Here is a 16,169-nt window from a genome sequence, read left to right as displayed (position 1 = left end):
AGATTTTCCAGTTACAAATCCTAACTGTAACCATTAGGGACAGTAAAACCAGTGGTTAGGGCAATTTCTACCAACTTTCATAAAGAGGTAAGCATGAGTGTTTCCATAGCTGCTCAGAAGGGGGTAACCAGTACAACCATCACTTGGTGCTTAAACCCTTGGTGACGATGCTCTTCTATCTTTGGGCAGTCGGATCTTGATGCAATAGGGGCCTACGGAAGAGGGGTAAGACTTAACCTGCTGTGAGATTAACCTGGAGTGATCATCTAACCCTACTGCATCCCATAATGGTCTTTATGTCAGTTTTTAGTAACACCATGTAGTTGTTAGTTTACCATTTAAACTCTATTCAGAACAAGGCAACGATGGATTACCAAAACATGACAGTCCTCTTAGGAGAAAATCAAGCATACCAGGATCAGACACCAACCATGTAATTTTGTCCCTTAGCGACAGCAAAATAGTTTCACAGGAAAGCTTACAAATTGTTGGGTAGATGTTGGTTCATTATTTACATTGTTAACTCATCAGTTTGATTAACTGCAGATGTGATAGTTACTAATTGTGGTTTAATGTGTGTTGGGAAGATTGCAATGCATTGTTAACCTACAGTGGTTCGTCCTTTAAAGATGCAGCATACTGCGGTGCAGCTTGCATGGTCTTTCAGAATTATATGGCACGTTATTTGAGCGTGAACCACTGGTACCATTAATGCTAGTTTGACCACCAGAAGGCATCTTTGAGAAGCATTTGATAGCCTTCAATAGTGGCTGTACTAGAGAATGCAGGCACGCGGGAGACCGGGGTTCAATTCCCTGACGGGGAGGAAGGAGTAGGCTGTTCTTAACCCCTGTGCGGCCGACGGACATCCAGCGAAAAATCATATCGCCATTAGCATAACAAAATGTAATTATTATTTATTTTTTTTTTTCAAATTATATCGTTTTATAGATACACCTCTCCTGAATCGAACCACGTTGTCAGATTTCAAAAAGGCTTTACAGCAAAAGCAAAACATTACATTATGTTAGAGGAGTATATCGTAAAAGTAGCCACATAGCCATTTTCCGACCAACCACATGCATCACAAATAACCAAAAAACAGCTAAATGCAGCACTAACCTTTGTCAATCTTCATCAGATGACACACCTAGGACATCATGTTACACAATACATGCATTCTTTTGTTCGATAAAGTTCATATTTATATATAAAAACAGCATTTTACATCGGCGCGTAACGTTGACTAACTATTTTCCCTCAAATGCATCCGATGAAAGAGAGCTACAATTTACTAAATTACTATTCGAAAACATTTTTAAAATGTAATATTGTCATTCTAAGATTTATAGATGAATATCTCTTGAAAGCACCTGTAATACCAGATTTAAAAATAACTTTACTGGGTAATCACACTTTGCGATAAAAGGGGATGCGATACTCAGAAAATTACCTAGTAAAAACAGGTCTGCGCCATCTTGGAACAATCACATATCACATCTAGTCTTGTATACTATTGTCAATAATCCCTTACCTTTGGTTGTCTTCATCAGAAAGCACTTCCAGGAATCCCAGGTCCACAACAAATGTATTTTTGTTCGAAAAAATTACTCCTTTATGTTCCAAGAGCTTGTTCTTGTTAGCGTGTCTGAAGGCTGCTCCAAAACTTCCGTCGGCCACGGACAGCTATTTCGAGAAAAAGCATTTTTTTTCCATTTAGGTTCGTTCAAACATGTCAAACGTTGTATAACATATAAATCTTCAGGGCCTGTTTCAACAAGAGAGCCAATAAGATTCGAGGGGGACGATTGCATTGTGTTTCAAAACGTTTCGAAAGGGGAGGGTAGACAGGGCCGCCGGCGTCATAATGGTGATGGCCCTCCTCATGTGACCAATTTCAACAGCGTCTCATTCATTCAGTTTTAACAGTAGGAGACTCAAACCACTTTGTAAAGACTGGGGACATCTAGTGGAAGCAATAGGAAGTCCTCAATGAACCATAGCTCACGGTGTGATTAATAGGCAAAGATGTGAAGTTGAGTCCACAATTCAGAATTCCACATCCTGTTACGATCGGTCTCGGGGTTTTGACTGCCATATGAGTTCTGTTATACTCACAGACACCATTCAAACACTTTTAGAAACTTTAGGGTGTTTTCTATCCACAAGTATTAATTATATGCATATCCTAGCTTCTGAGTTTCAGTAGGAGGCCGTTTAAAATGGGCACGAATTTCTTTCAAAAATCGCTTTAGAGCCCCCTATCCTAGGGGAACGCCAAGAGGTTAACTGACTTGCCTAGTTAAATAAAGGTTACACTAAGAGCATAACATTTCTGCACCCTAATTGTATAATTGTAGTCTAACCAATACCCAAATGGAGATTAAGTGAAGATAAAAATCTAATTGATTTATCAAGACCAGTCCCCATGCTTGTCTCAGAGCAGTGCGAAACGGTGCTATAATAGTTGTATGCTTTTGCTTCTAACTTCAAAATGCTCTTTAAATAAGACCTACACCACTTTTAACAGCAAATTACGCAACACTAGTAATACTCATTTCATCTTTGATAGGCCTAGAGTATATCGAAAAATATGACGTGACTCTCCGCCAATAATTACAAATAAAGGATATTTCTGTAATTCAGTGATATTTATTCCCATGGTCATTCATTATGGATCCATAACTAAATAAACATCGGCATTTTGAAAGAGTATTTTTATCATTATTTTATTAATGAAAGCTTAAAGATGCCATTATTAGTTACATTGTTTTATTTTGAACGTGCAGACTGCCACAACAGAACAGCGGGAATGTTTCCCTAGTCAGCACCATTATTAGTGCAATGCCCCTTAAATATTTTGGAGACTATTTGGTTTTCAAATAACGTAAAATGAGTGAGGGGGAAAAAGGATTCTTGAACATTGGGTGAGACATTGTTACTAATTTATAAATAAAGCCAGTTGGTTATTTATAATTTATTTATGTTTGTAGAGGGGGAGAAACCAAAAACCTACAGGTCAATACCCGAGGCTGGCACGGGTATTGAACCAGCATCTGTAGCAACACAGCTTGCACTGCTATGTAGTGTCTTAGACCTTTGTACCACTCAGGCACTGTACAATGTGACCGGCCGGGAGTGGCCTACAGTAAGAGCAAAATAATCATAATAAAAACCTTAGTGTAACAGTTTTAGTAAGTAATACTAAAGTCGTGCACAATTATCAGTTTCTATTTAGGTTTATGTCGCCCATTTATTGTCAGAGACACAGTAGGACCCAAAAGCATAATCAGTGCTCTAACCCCCCTTTGTGCTGGTCTGGAGCAATGAAATGGTGACGCAGGGTACCGTACTAAACCACAAATTACCTCGAAATCCCGCAGCATAATCGCAAACCTTTTAGTGGAGCAACCACTTTATCCAGTCTTGGGTTTGTGTGTCTGTGTTTGTCAAAAACATTAGCATGGACGACTTATTGTAGGGTGTTTTCAGACATTGTGTGTACTCTGGAGAAAGTTGACATGACTGTCTGATGACACAAAGCCTGACTAATTGACGTTTGTGTCCTAAAGTTGAGTTGAATGTTATATTTAACAATGAGGCCTGAGGGATGTGGTATATTGGCCATATACCACAAACCCCCAAGGTACCTTAATGCTATTATAAACTGGTTACCAATGTAATTAGAGCAGTAAAAATAACTTTTGTCAAACCCGTGGTATACGGTCTGATATACCACGGCTGTCAGTCAATCAGCATTCAGGGCTCGAACTACCCAGTTTAATACCATTTACCATCTGAACCACTAATGATTGCCCCTCTGAGGCATGTGCTTCAATGCTTAATAACCCTAAACAAGCACTTGTCTTACATGTTTATTTAATCAAACCATAATTAGCTTGTTTGGTTACATTATAGCTTCATCTTGGGTGTTAGAATGGTTCATTTCTTCAGTGGACTACTAGGTTTGTCCCTGGCTAGTGCGATGGAGTAAATCGACTGTTATAGAGCTGGCTAGCCTGACTGCCAACTGTCTGTTCCAAAACAAACACAAGTTGCATCATAAATGGCACCCTATTCCTTTTATAGTGACTACTTTTGACCAGGGCCCATAGGGATCTGGTCAAAAGTAGTGCACTATATAGCGAATCGGGTGCCATTTGGGACTTAGACACAGACTCAGAACTATTTTAGGCACTGTTGTCTGAGTTCTCATAGAGAAATGTTTTATGGTGAGTAATCATGGAAAATACTGTAGTGTTAAAGAATTGTAGTTAAATGAGAAATAAGTCCTTAAAGGGAGACAGACGCAAGTTTTTAAAACCGAAAAAGGGATGGGTCTAGACCTAGTTGTGAGTTTGGGGTTTTCTTGGCTGCTGCAATGGTTTGCATGTTTTACCCAAACTAGAAAGTAACCTGTGGCTAATGTCTTTATCAGTTTGGTGGTGATGGGAATCCATCCACAGTTTTTATGCGAGTAAAGTGATACTGAATAAAAAATTATCATGGCAACTGTGATGGAAACAGGAAGTTTTTATAAATGCTGACAGATCATTTGTTCGCTCAACATGGTGCGATCTTTTTGTATCCTGAAAATGTATTATGTGAGAAATGGCAATGAAGTCACATAGTGTATAGTCCTCCCACTACGACTCTGGAAACTAATGCAGGCTACAGATTAAATGAATTATGATGAACTTCACAGGGTGGTGAAAGTGCACGGTGATCTAGATGCTCCTTTCCAATAAATATCGAGGGTCTTATTCTGGTGACATGATGGATCGATGCTTGACTGCCGTTTGACAAATACAAATATTCTCGCTCTTATCCATACTAATCTCATGTAGACTTCCCTACCCCCACTGGATCTGCGAGCTGTTGGCTAGAGAGCACGTGCCAAGATCAGAGTAGGCACATTTTGCTATTTAACGCAACAGTTTTTGTGACAAAACTATTGGTCGAGTTGAATTGTATTCACTACATAAAAACTGAAGCGAAAAAGTAAATCACGCACTGATTTTTATCTGCAACAAGTCAGTTTGGTGGAAACTCACCACTTGTGGGAAAATGTGCATATTTTGTTTTTGTGGATTTTAGAATATCCACATAAAAATCTGTTGCCATTTGGATGGAAACCTAGACACTGAGGCAAATGCAAGGTGTCTTCCTGCCTTGCACGTGTTGTATTTTATTCTGTGACATTAATTTGACATGTCAGTATTTAGTGGGTGTGGCTCCACGTATACCGTTTCCATGATGGCTTTTCCCATTGGGCGGGAAAGGCATCCTGACACACACCTTTACCCGCCTCCTCAATCCTCCTCTCCCAGGGCTCCTCGTCCCTTTCACAGGAGAAGGACAAGAAGTCCAAGAAAAAGAAGAAACACAAAGACAAACACAAAGATCGTGACGTATGTAAAGACTGTGACCTTTAAGAATAGCCCAAATTGAAAAATTATTGCCGTTTTGTTGCTCATTTGCATGTCTTCTGTTCCTTACAGAGCAACGGCTATGACAATGAGTACAGTGCTATATCCAGTCGGGTTAGTAGTGCCTTTTAACCTGTAGTACCTGGCTAGTGTCCAGCAGGGTGAATGGATGGATGCCAATTGGTTCAAGTGGACAGGTTTAAAGTTGACTTCAGTTAAATGATTGCAGACGAAATGTGTGTGTGTTAGTACGTACGCATTGAGGGAATTTCAGGATACTGGGGTTTTCATACCACAGAATTCAGTACTGTTAGTTTCTGTATTCCTTATTCCATCAGTTCACTGTTTATATTGACAAAGGTCATTCTTGACCTTTGGGGGTTATCTCTCTCTCTCCTCCTCACCCACTCTCACCCACTCTCAGAGCTCCAGACTCAGTGATGAGAGCATTAGCAAGGTCTCTCGCTCCTCCAGACTGGACCTGCAGCCGGTGGGTGTTGTGTGACTGACTGAGTGTGCATTAACACTTTGGTGTTAACTACTGAATGCTGGACCCCGCTTCTGACCCCAAATGTGTTGAGGGATATGTACTGTACCAGTCAAAAGTTTGGACCTACTCATTCAAGGGTTTTTCTTTATTTTTACTATTTTCTACATTGTAGAATAATAGTGAAGACATCAAACATATGAAATAACACACATGGAATCATGTAGTAAACAAAAAAGTGTTAAACAAATCAAAATATATTTGAAATTCTTAAAAGTAGCCACCTTTTGCCTTGATGACAGCTTTGCACACTCTTGGGATTATTCTACAATGTAGAAAATAATCAAAATAAAGAAAAACCCTTGAATGAGTAGGTACATACTTTTGACTGGTACTCTGTATATCTTACTTTATACTCACTCGTCTCGCTTTCTCCGCATGGCTTGTCCACTAACCATTGACTCAAGTGATATCTGCAAGTCTGACACCTCTCACCGAGTGTGTTGTTTTTTTCTTCCAGTTCACCTGTTTTTTTGTTCTTTACTTGTTTTGCTGTAACACTCTCTTTAGAGTACCCGCCTTTAGCTTTAAATGGAGATATGTTCTCTTGTTCAGCATCTATGCCAAATGTATTTATGTCAGAAGTGTGTTTGAGTCAGCATGTTATTTTTTATTTTATTTTATCACCATTGATACTTTGGAACGACACTGTACATTTGTGTGAATTAAATGATGGCTGCAAAAATAATGGTCATGGACAAAGACACCCCTTGAATTCATGATATACACTGAGTGTACTTAACATTATGAACACCTGCTCTTTCCACAACAGACTGACCAGGTGAATCCAGGTGAAAGCTTTGATCCCTTATTGATGTCACTAGTGAAATCCTCTTCAATCAGTGTAGATGAAGGGGAGGAGACAGGTTAAATAAGGATGTTTAAGCCTTGACAGTTGAGACATGGATTTTGTAAGTGTGCCATTCAGAAGGGTGAATGAGCAAGACAAAAGATTTGTGTCTTTGAACGGGGTGCTAGGTTCTAAATAACAGGGTAAAAAACAGACGGACATCTATAAAAGCTCAAACAAGTTTATTCACCCAAAGGGTCAGACAGCTGAAAAATATATGTTCCCACCAGCACAAATACACATACTCCAATTTAGGTGAACTCCTCCTTCCCTCTAAACATTACATATTTATTGCTAGGCAGGAAGTTAAGTGATGTGGGTAATAAATTGTTCCTTCTCCCTTAATCTGACCTGACCTCAGCCCCCATTCCTCACTAATCCACAGCTCTCCACCCTTATCAGTGACCGCAACCATGTGATTGCCTTTCCTTTACTCAGTACATTCCAAGCCCCTGGCTCATATCCAACATTAATTGACCCCACCATATACATTCCTTCTACAGATAACCATTAACTTTTGGTATTGAAATCAGACTGTGGCCATTCTCATTTTCATAGGATACCTGATAATTAACAATATTTCAAGTTTAGAAGTCAGAACCCATCAGTGGTATGGTAGTAGGTGCCAGGCGCACCAGCTTGTGTGTTAAGAACTGCAAAGCTGCTGGGTTTTTCACGTTCAACAGTTTCCCATGTGTATTAAGAATGGTCCACCACCCAAAGGACATCCAGACAACTTGACACACCTTTGGGAAGCATTGGAGTCAACATGGGCCAGCATCCCTGTTCGAAAGCTTTCAACACCTTATATAATCCATGCCCTGGCGAATTGGGGCTGTTCTGAGGGCAAAAGAGGGTATAACTAGGTGCAAGAGGGTTTTTCCTAATGTTTTGTATACTCCGTGTACATTCTGTAGTGTTGTGTGGAGTTCCTCTGAATGGTATTGTCATTGGCCATTTGCCTTTACATCTAAACACATTTCAACTGAGGTTTCTTAGTCATTTCCGTTTCCTCTCTCTTGCTGTGTTGTTTCTCTTTCAATCCCTCTCCCTCTTTCCCTCGTCTTAGGCAACCTATGCTTCCTCTGACCTTAACAGCAACAATGGTCTGTCCTCTTCTAGGCAACGGCTTTCTTCCTACGAGGTCTGTTCACGCATGCGCGTGCACACACCCAAACACATATACCTCAAATCCTATATCAAGGCAATATTACCTCTCCTGAGCTGTGCACTCCCAGAACTGCTCCCAGATCAGTTTTTGCAGTCTTGCCAACATGTTGGCCGTGACAATTACCGTAGTAGTTGGCAAGGCGGCACATACAGATCTTGGACCAGGCTAGATCACATGGTCTTACCATTGTTGTTACCCAGGCACTGACTACAGTGTGAATACATGTTGTGACAAGTCTTACCCACACTCCATTTAGTCATCCGGGCTACTCAGCCAGATCTCCTACCGGCGCCATCACAGGGTTTGTGATGCCATTCATCAGTGTGATCTTTGACCCCACCCATTATGATACTTCATATGCTACCTGTAACACACGCGTTGCTCTGCCTGTTGTCACCTGAAAGACACTGTTTTTAGCACAAGATCATCTTTAAAGTAAGCACTCAAGTACTTTTTAGTTTCATAGTGTAACCAGTGGCTTTAGGAGCCATTCTGTAATTATCAAGAAGTTCTGATCACACTTATAGGAGCAACAATTTACTTTTGGGTGTTTTGGATTTTACTGGAGAAGTTACTGTGCACTGAAGAAGCTATGATTATGTCACTGTGTCGTGTAGATTAGCAAGCATGTCTCCGAGAGCACTGCTGCGAATATTATGTTATTGCAATCCTGTTTGTGTGTGTGTGACGTCCGATCCCACCCCTGCAGGGCTCTTTATATGAGGACAGTCTGTACAGTGGGTCTCGACGGGTGACCGGCTCCAGCTCTCGTGTAAGACTCCCAATGCTTGTGTTTGTGTGTGTGGCAGTAAACCCAAGTGTCCTAAACACGTGACATTCCCTTACTTGTAACATCTTATATCCCCTCTGCATCTAATAGATGACATGCGGTCACTAACCTTTCCGTTTGAGTACTCAACCGAAAGATTGATAGGAATATTATCGTCCGGGCCTATAATTGAGATACTTGAGGAAATTGCTTCACTAATTGCAATGCGAGTGTTTTTATATTAGGCTTATATGTGTATGTAGGGCATGTCTGTGAGTAACTGGAATGTATATGACAAATGTTCTGTTCATGGTTATTTTATTAGCTTTTGGCATGATGTGTTATGTTTTTCCGTCATGAGTTTTAGTTTCCAGAGTGTTTAGCTGTGTTTGTGCTGTTGTTATGACACACATTAACTTTGGTGCAGCTGCTCAGTTGGTTTGAGCATGGTGCTTGCAGGTCGTGGGTTCAGTTCCCTGTGAACGTTAATGCACTGAATAGCTCTGTTGGCTTAGGATTTCTCTACTTGTCGCCTGGTGTGCGTATGTGAGTGGGTACTGCAGACGTGCATGTGTGTGTTCTTGTGTGTGTGCACACTGATGATGGTGTATGTGCCCTCCCCAGCATTCAGAGTACAATAGTTATCGCGGCAGCGGTTCCAGGGCGTCCTCCAGGGCCAGCTCAGCCCGTGCCAGCCCAGTGGTGAGCTCCCCTTCTCAGTCACACTGTCCAGCCATGGAGCATTAAAGTGGCACGACCCTCTCGCAAGCATTTAATCACAAACCGAGTATTCTTTTACACTGGATTAGTTATATTGTCTTAAGATTTAAAGGTAGACTTAGCGAAATGACGTTGCCAGCAGCAACGATGGAGGTTTTGAGATGAGCGAGAGATGCAACATTTCGCTCTCACGCAGTTACACACAGTATCTGCCCATGTGCACGGTTTTGCTTCACGCTGTGTAGAGCGTGGTAGCCAGGGCACCAAAACAGCAGAGAAGTTGAGTTTTGCGCTTCAACGTTCTTAGTTGTCGCAAAAATTGATACACTATGCTGTTCACTTTCTGTGTCTGTCAAATATCGCTGAGTCTACCTTTAAAGTAAACCTTCAAAGGTAGTTTTTTTCAGGTGAATTTTATGTATGGTGATATACAGTGCATTCGGAAAGTATTCAGACCCCTTGACTTTTTCCACATTTTGTTACGTTAGACTTATTCTAAAATTGATTTTAAAAATGTTTTTAATCTTCATCAATCTACACACAATACCCCATAATGACAAAGCAAAAACAGTTGACATTTTAGCAAATGTATTAAAAATCAAAACTGAAATTTCACATTTACATAAGTATTCAAACCCTTTACTCAGTACTTTGTTGAAGCACCTTGGGCAGCAATTACAGCCTTCTTGGGTATGACGCTACAAGCTTGGCACACCTGTATTTGGGGAGTTTCTCCCATTCCTCTCTGCAGATCCTCTCAAGCTCTGTCAGGTTGGATGGGGAGCGTCGCTGCACAGCTATTTTTAGGTCTCTCCAGAGATGTTTGATCGGGTTCAGGTCTGGCCTCTGGCCGGGCCACTCAAGGAAATTCAGACTTGTCCCGAAGCCACTCCTGCGTTGTCTTAGCTGTGTGCTTAGGGTCGTTGTCCTGTTGGAAGGTAAAACCTCCGCCCCAGTCTGAGGTCCTGAGCGCTCTGGAGACGGTTTTCATCAAGGATCTCTCTTTATTTCATCCATTTAAAAATAAGGCTGTAACGTAACAAAATTTTGATAAAATAAAGGCGTCTGAATAATTTCCAAATGCACTGTAAGACTTGTGAACATGTTAGTGGTTTAGGCATTGTTTTCTATGTCATTTTAAAATGTTTATCCACTAAAGTATTTGTCCATTGCAATACAATTATACTATAACGTTGACAATTGGCTCCTGATTTGCTGATTCAGTCCACTGTTCATAAGCGGTTGATAGAGAATTGGAATGGAAACAGTAGCCGATTTGAGGCAATCGGTCACAATATCCACCATCTCAAAGGTCTTTAGTTTATGGTTGTTAGTGATGATTGGCACAGCATGATGCTGCGTCATGCCAAAATATATCTTGGATTTGCCCTGTGCCTTTTGGGTTTTGTGTTTTGTTAGACAACCAGGATAGAAATACATATACATAACTTTAGATAAGTACTAGGGCTGTGAAGGTCATGGAATTTAGGATGACGGTTACTGGCAAGCCAAATGACTGCAGTCACCTTAATAACCGTTCGAATAGTAACACACGAAAATATATTTCTTCCTCCGTTCCTGACGGCATGTGCTGCCATAGAAATAGAATTAATAGAACAGGGGTCCACGTTCAAGTCAATAATGGCATAATGTGTGGACTGGCGGCAATTTCAGGTGTACCCATAAGAGTAAAGCAAGGAGCAAAAGCAGGAGGAGTACCTATCAATGTGTTATTCAACTCAACTGACATTACAGAGCCACATTCGTTAACATCATTTGAATTAACATTCTACGTTACTGTGGAATGTAGAATGTTTGCTACAACACCTTGCTCATTTCAGAAAGGCGCAACCGAGTTTCATTACATTGATAAGAGTCCATATTACCGCAGAAACGGACTCAACCACTCGAATAACCGGCCATCCCGTCTTCAGTCAGCTGTTCGTTCCACCCCCAAAAAATGGTATATATACAATTTAAACTGTTATGACGGTTATTTTATATTCCAAAACTATCGGTTACGTGGTTATACAGTAATTGTGTCATCCCTAATAAATACATAACTGGCATCTTTCAGACTGAGATTGTTGTAACAGGTGATATCTGAGACTGGCATCTTTCAGACTGAGATTGTTGTAACAGGTGATATCTGAGACAAGGTGATATCTGAGACCCAGTACAATTTCTTGCTGTACCTCATATATTTGTGTTGAGAGGTTGCCCAGAAATGCCTCTGGTTTTAATTGTCAACTCTGGGCAGATATTTTATTAACCAGGGGCAAGAATATGAAGACTAGTTGACATCTGGTATGCTGGGTCATCCTACCTTAACAAATTATCAAACTTTAAGGAATGAATTAACTTGTGGGCTACTGTATGCCCTGTTTAGTATGCTCATTACTCTATACAGCTGTAGCCCGATCCTTGTTCCGTTTAACACAGATTCTCCATTTGGCCATGATTGTGTGTTTTCATTCATAGATGTGTTTTGGTTGGAAAAAGGCAGTGTGTGAGAGGGATTCAGACAGTGCCCAACCTGAATATACTTTGTCCTATTGCGCCCCCTGGTGGGCAAACTAGGATGATGACTGCAACTCTGTGGCCAGTTTCCTGCGCAGCGCGGCCACCAGCAGTGGCCTGCCCAGAGACCTGGATCACATGACCATCCCCAATTTATCAGACGTGAGTGGGGCAGCACTGCCCGCCCAGAGTCATGCCAGGGCATGTCAGTGTGGTCTCAACTTACATATAAAGACTGGCTTCTTCTGTGTGGAGTGGGGGGGTAGACCTAAAGAGACTAATTACTGTCTGACTTGCTGTGTGAAGTGGTAGCCTGGATTGTGCTGTCAACTCCTACTGTATGGTCATTGTCATTGTCACACCTGGAAGATGGGTGAGAGGAGACCTTAGAAAGTGTTTTTAGAACTGAAGAGATGTCATCAACAGGGGTACTAGTGAATAAAAAATATGAATTGCTAATCTATAGCATGCAGGTGGATGGTTTCTTATAGATAGACCAAGAGTCTTTGTAGAATGGGACTAACAACAGTATGGCCTGTGTCGTGGACTAGAAGTACCATTAACTATTTTAGAATGTAGGAATTCCTGTAACCAGCATTGATGCTGATTGATACTCATATTGTTCACTTCCCACACAAGGCATGCGGAATACTCTGTAGAGATGTATGGCCATATGTAACATGTTGCAGTATGTGATGGATCATAACAATGAACATTGCACGGCATTGAAGTTAAGACAGCTGTACATTTTTTAAATTAACTTACCCAGTAACTGGTGTGTTATAACAGCATTTAAACTGCTCATGGTTTATGATTGGATGGAAAGATTACTGACTTCCCCCCCACAGCTTGTTAGGGATAATGTGATTGGACAAAGTGGAGTAAGGTAAAGATGTGATGAGGACATTGAGTGTGAATCCGTGGCCTACCGGACCCTTCTCTAGGCCCTAAAGTCATAATGTCATAAGTCACAATGTTACCCCTTTCTGCCCGTTGTTCCCAGGTGGAGGACAGAGATTACCTGGAAAAGGGATCTCGAGCCGCTTCCACCCTATCGGCAGCCACCCTCGCCTCGCTGGGTGGGTCTTCCTCCCGGAGAGAAAGTGGTGAAACGTCAATCACTGGCGACACAGAAACCTCCATACGAGAGATCAAGGTAAAGGTTACAAAAACATGGGTGTCCTAGAACCATCTTCCATCAATTCCACTCTTTAAGAGCCCATCACTGTACAGCACACACTGCTCTGCAAGTCATTCTCTACCTATCATTGTGCTTGTCACTTCACCTATCGAACCCTGTCGCAGCATGCTTCTGTCTCTCCTCAACCCTGCCACACTCTTCACCCCAGGAGATTCATGAGCTGAAGGATCAGATCCAAGATGTGGAGTCAAAGTACATGCAGAGCCTCAAAGAAGTCAAGGTACATTACTGGACTGACCCAACGCAACCCAGCCTGAGGCCCTGTTAATATTCATATGATTTTAGTCTTCCCTAGCTTTTGAGTTGACCATTGATGGGTTTAGAGTCTAAACTTTAGACTACCCCACTATTAACCGATAATCATTTTGAACTTCCTTAGAATTAACCAATGGTAGTTTTAGTCGTCAGTGTTAAAGTACCTGAGACTCCTATTAAGCAATGATTAGTCCTCCTGACTAATATTTAATGAATGTTTTAGAATTATTTCCTTACCTATCCTTTTACTTACTATCAACTACAGATTTATGTTTAGACTCCTACCTTGATATTAAATGGTTGCCAGAATCTTGGACTCCTCTAATCGTTTACTAAGGTGATAAGTACCTATGATTTCAGACTAGTGATGTTGAAAGCCCAGATCGGCATGATAATTGACAGAATTATAACTTTCGGGAAGTGCTAACTTTATAGTTTTATTTTCAGACTACATGGCTTGCTTGCCTTTTCCTATGCATTTTTCAGCTTCCTTTCAAAGCAGTCAAGTTAAGCTGTCCTGATGTCAGATTCAATCACCCCACAGGCATGCAGTAGGCAACTGTTGCTTTGTCCTAACATCATTACATAATTTCCCTCTGAATACGAATTATGTCCATTGAATTCTATCCATGCCCTCCATTTTCGATCATGTTTCTGATCGTTCCTCCTAGTTGAAACCGTCAGAATGGAGTATAGAAAATGGAAGTGGCAGCGGTAACAATACCCCCTTGGATATTGGTGTGTCTGTGTTGGGGTCTGTGTGTCTTTCAGTCTGTCTGTCTGTGTTCCCATGTGCATACACCAATGGGCATCTCTTCCTATAGGATACCTTAGTGGAGGTGGAGGAGAAGTACCGCAAGGCCATGGTGTCCAACGCCCAGCTGGACAACGAGAAGAACAACCTGATGTACCAGGTGGACACGCTGAAGGACTCACTCATGGAGCTGGAGGAGCTGCTGTCCGAGTCACGCCGCGAGTACGAAGGGAAGAGCAAGGTATGGGATACAACCGAGGGAGGGAGGGAGGGAGAGAGAGAAGGGATAGGGCCAGATCAAGAGAAATATACAATTACAGTAAGATGAGGGGAAAAGTTAGGATCGAAAGAGAAAGGTGTATTGAGGAGGGCGATATTAGGTGGAAACTTGGATTGACATTAGCCAGATGGTACCTTTTGGAAACTATAGTTGCCTATAGTAATGCAATACTGGATGATTATAAACATGAACTGTATGTATATACAGTGCATTCGGAAAGTATTCAGACCACTTCACTTTTTCCAAATTTTCTTACGTTTCAGCCATATTCTAAAATGGATTAAATCGTTTTTTTCCCCTCGACAATCTACACACAATACCCCATAATGACAAAGCAAAAACAGGTTTTATGAAATCTTTGCATATATATTAAAAACAAAAAACTGATATCACATTTACATACGTTTTCAGACCCTTGTTTACTCAGTACTTTTGTTGAAGCTCCTATGGCAGTGATTACAGCCTTGAGTCTTCTTGTGTATGACGCTACAAGCTTGGCACACCTGTATTTGGGAAGCTTCTCCCATTCTCTGCAGATCCACTCAAGCTCTGTCAGGTTGGATGTGGAGTGTCGCTTACCAGCTATTTTCAGGTCTCTCCAGAGATGTTTGATCAGGTTCAAATCCGGGCTCTGGCTGGGCCACCCAAGGACATTCGGAGACTTGTCCCGAAGCCACTCCTGCGTTGTCTTGGCTGTGTGCTTAGGGTCGGTGTCCTGTTGAACCTGAGCGCTCTGGAGCTGGTTTTCTTAAAGGATCTCTCTGTACTTTGCTCTGTTGATCTTTCCCTCTATCCTGACTAGTCTCCCAGTCCCTGCCACTGAAAAACATCCCCACAGCATGATGCTGCCACCACCATTCTTCACCATAGGGATGGTGCCAGGTTTCCTCCAGACGTGACGCTTGGCATTCAGGCCAAAGAGTTTAATCTTGGTTTCATCAGACCAGATAATCTTGTTTCTCGTGGTCTGAGAGTCCTTTAAGTGCCTTTTGGCCATCTCCAAGGGGGCTGTCATGTGCCTTTTTACTGAGGAGTGGTTTCCATCTGGCCGCTCTACCATAAAGGCATGATCTGTGGAGTGCTGCAGAGGTGTTTGTCCTTCTGGAAGGTTCTCCCATCTCCACAGAGAACTCTGGAACTCTGTCAGAGTGATCATCGGGTTCTTGGTCACCTCCCTGACCAAGGCCCTTCTCCCTTCCTAGAGGGGCCAGCTCTAGGAAGAGTCTTGCTGGTTCCAAACGTCTTCCGTTTAAAAATGATGGATGCTGCTGTGTTCTTGGGGACCTTCAATGCTGCAGGAATTTTTTTGGTAACCTTCCCCAGATCTGTGCCACTACAAAATCCTGTCTCGGATCTCTACGGACAATTCCTTCGACCTGGCTTGGATTTGGCTCTGACATGCACCATCAGCTGTGGGACATTTTATATGGATAGGGCTGTGTCTTTCCAACTAATGTCCAATTAATTAAATTTACCACAGGTGGAATCCAATCAAGTTATAGAAACATCTCAAGGATGATCAATGGAAACAGGATGGACCTGAGCTCAATTTCAGTCTCATAGCAAAGGGTCTGAATACTTATGTAAATAAAGTATCTGTTTTTTTATTTGTAGTAGATTTGCAAAAATGTCTAAAGTTTTTGCTTTGTCATTATGGAGTATTGTTTTTAGAT

General features: G+C 41.6%; 1 protein-coding gene across 26 annotated transcripts in view; it reads left to right on the top strand.

The window, feature by feature from the left end:
• The window catches only part of LOC106581656 (leucine-rich repeat flightless-interacting protein 2), a 90,360-nt gene that overhangs the window by 56,914 nt on the left and 17,277 nt on the right, over positions 1-16,169 (top strand). For 9 of the 26 annotated variants that reach the window (XM_045704386.1, XM_014163855.2, XM_045704376.1 and 6 more), the window contains 11 exons: positions 190-225; positions 5,331-5,411; positions 5,502-5,543; positions 5,854-5,919; positions 7,896-7,970; positions 8,707-8,769; positions 9,391-9,468; positions 12,067-12,168; positions 13,010-13,162; positions 13,356-13,427; positions 14,287-14,457. In XM_045704386.1, coding sequence (XP_045560342.1) covers positions 190-225; positions 5,331-5,411; positions 5,502-5,543; positions 5,854-5,919; positions 7,896-7,970; positions 8,707-8,769; positions 9,391-9,468; positions 12,067-12,168; positions 13,010-13,162; positions 13,356-13,427; positions 14,287-14,457 — 939 coding nt within the window. The remainder of the gene's footprint in view (positions 1-189; positions 226-5,330; positions 5,412-5,501; positions 5,544-5,853; positions 5,920-7,895; positions 7,971-8,706; positions 8,770-9,390; positions 9,469-12,066; positions 12,169-13,009; positions 13,163-13,355; positions 13,428-14,286; positions 14,458-16,169) is intronic. The other 17 variants (XM_045704382.1, XM_014163850.2, XM_014163852.2 and 14 more) reach the window with 8 other exon arrangements.

This window comes from Salmo salar, chromosome ssa21 (assembly GCF_905237065.1).
Source record: "Salmo salar chromosome ssa21, Ssal_v3.1, whole genome shotgun sequence".
Classification (NCBI taxonomy): domain Eukaryota; kingdom Metazoa; phylum Chordata; class Actinopteri; order Salmoniformes; family Salmonidae; genus Salmo; species Salmo salar.
Note: the sequence above shows the minus strand (reverse complement) of the source record. Positions and strands in the feature narration are given on the sequence as shown.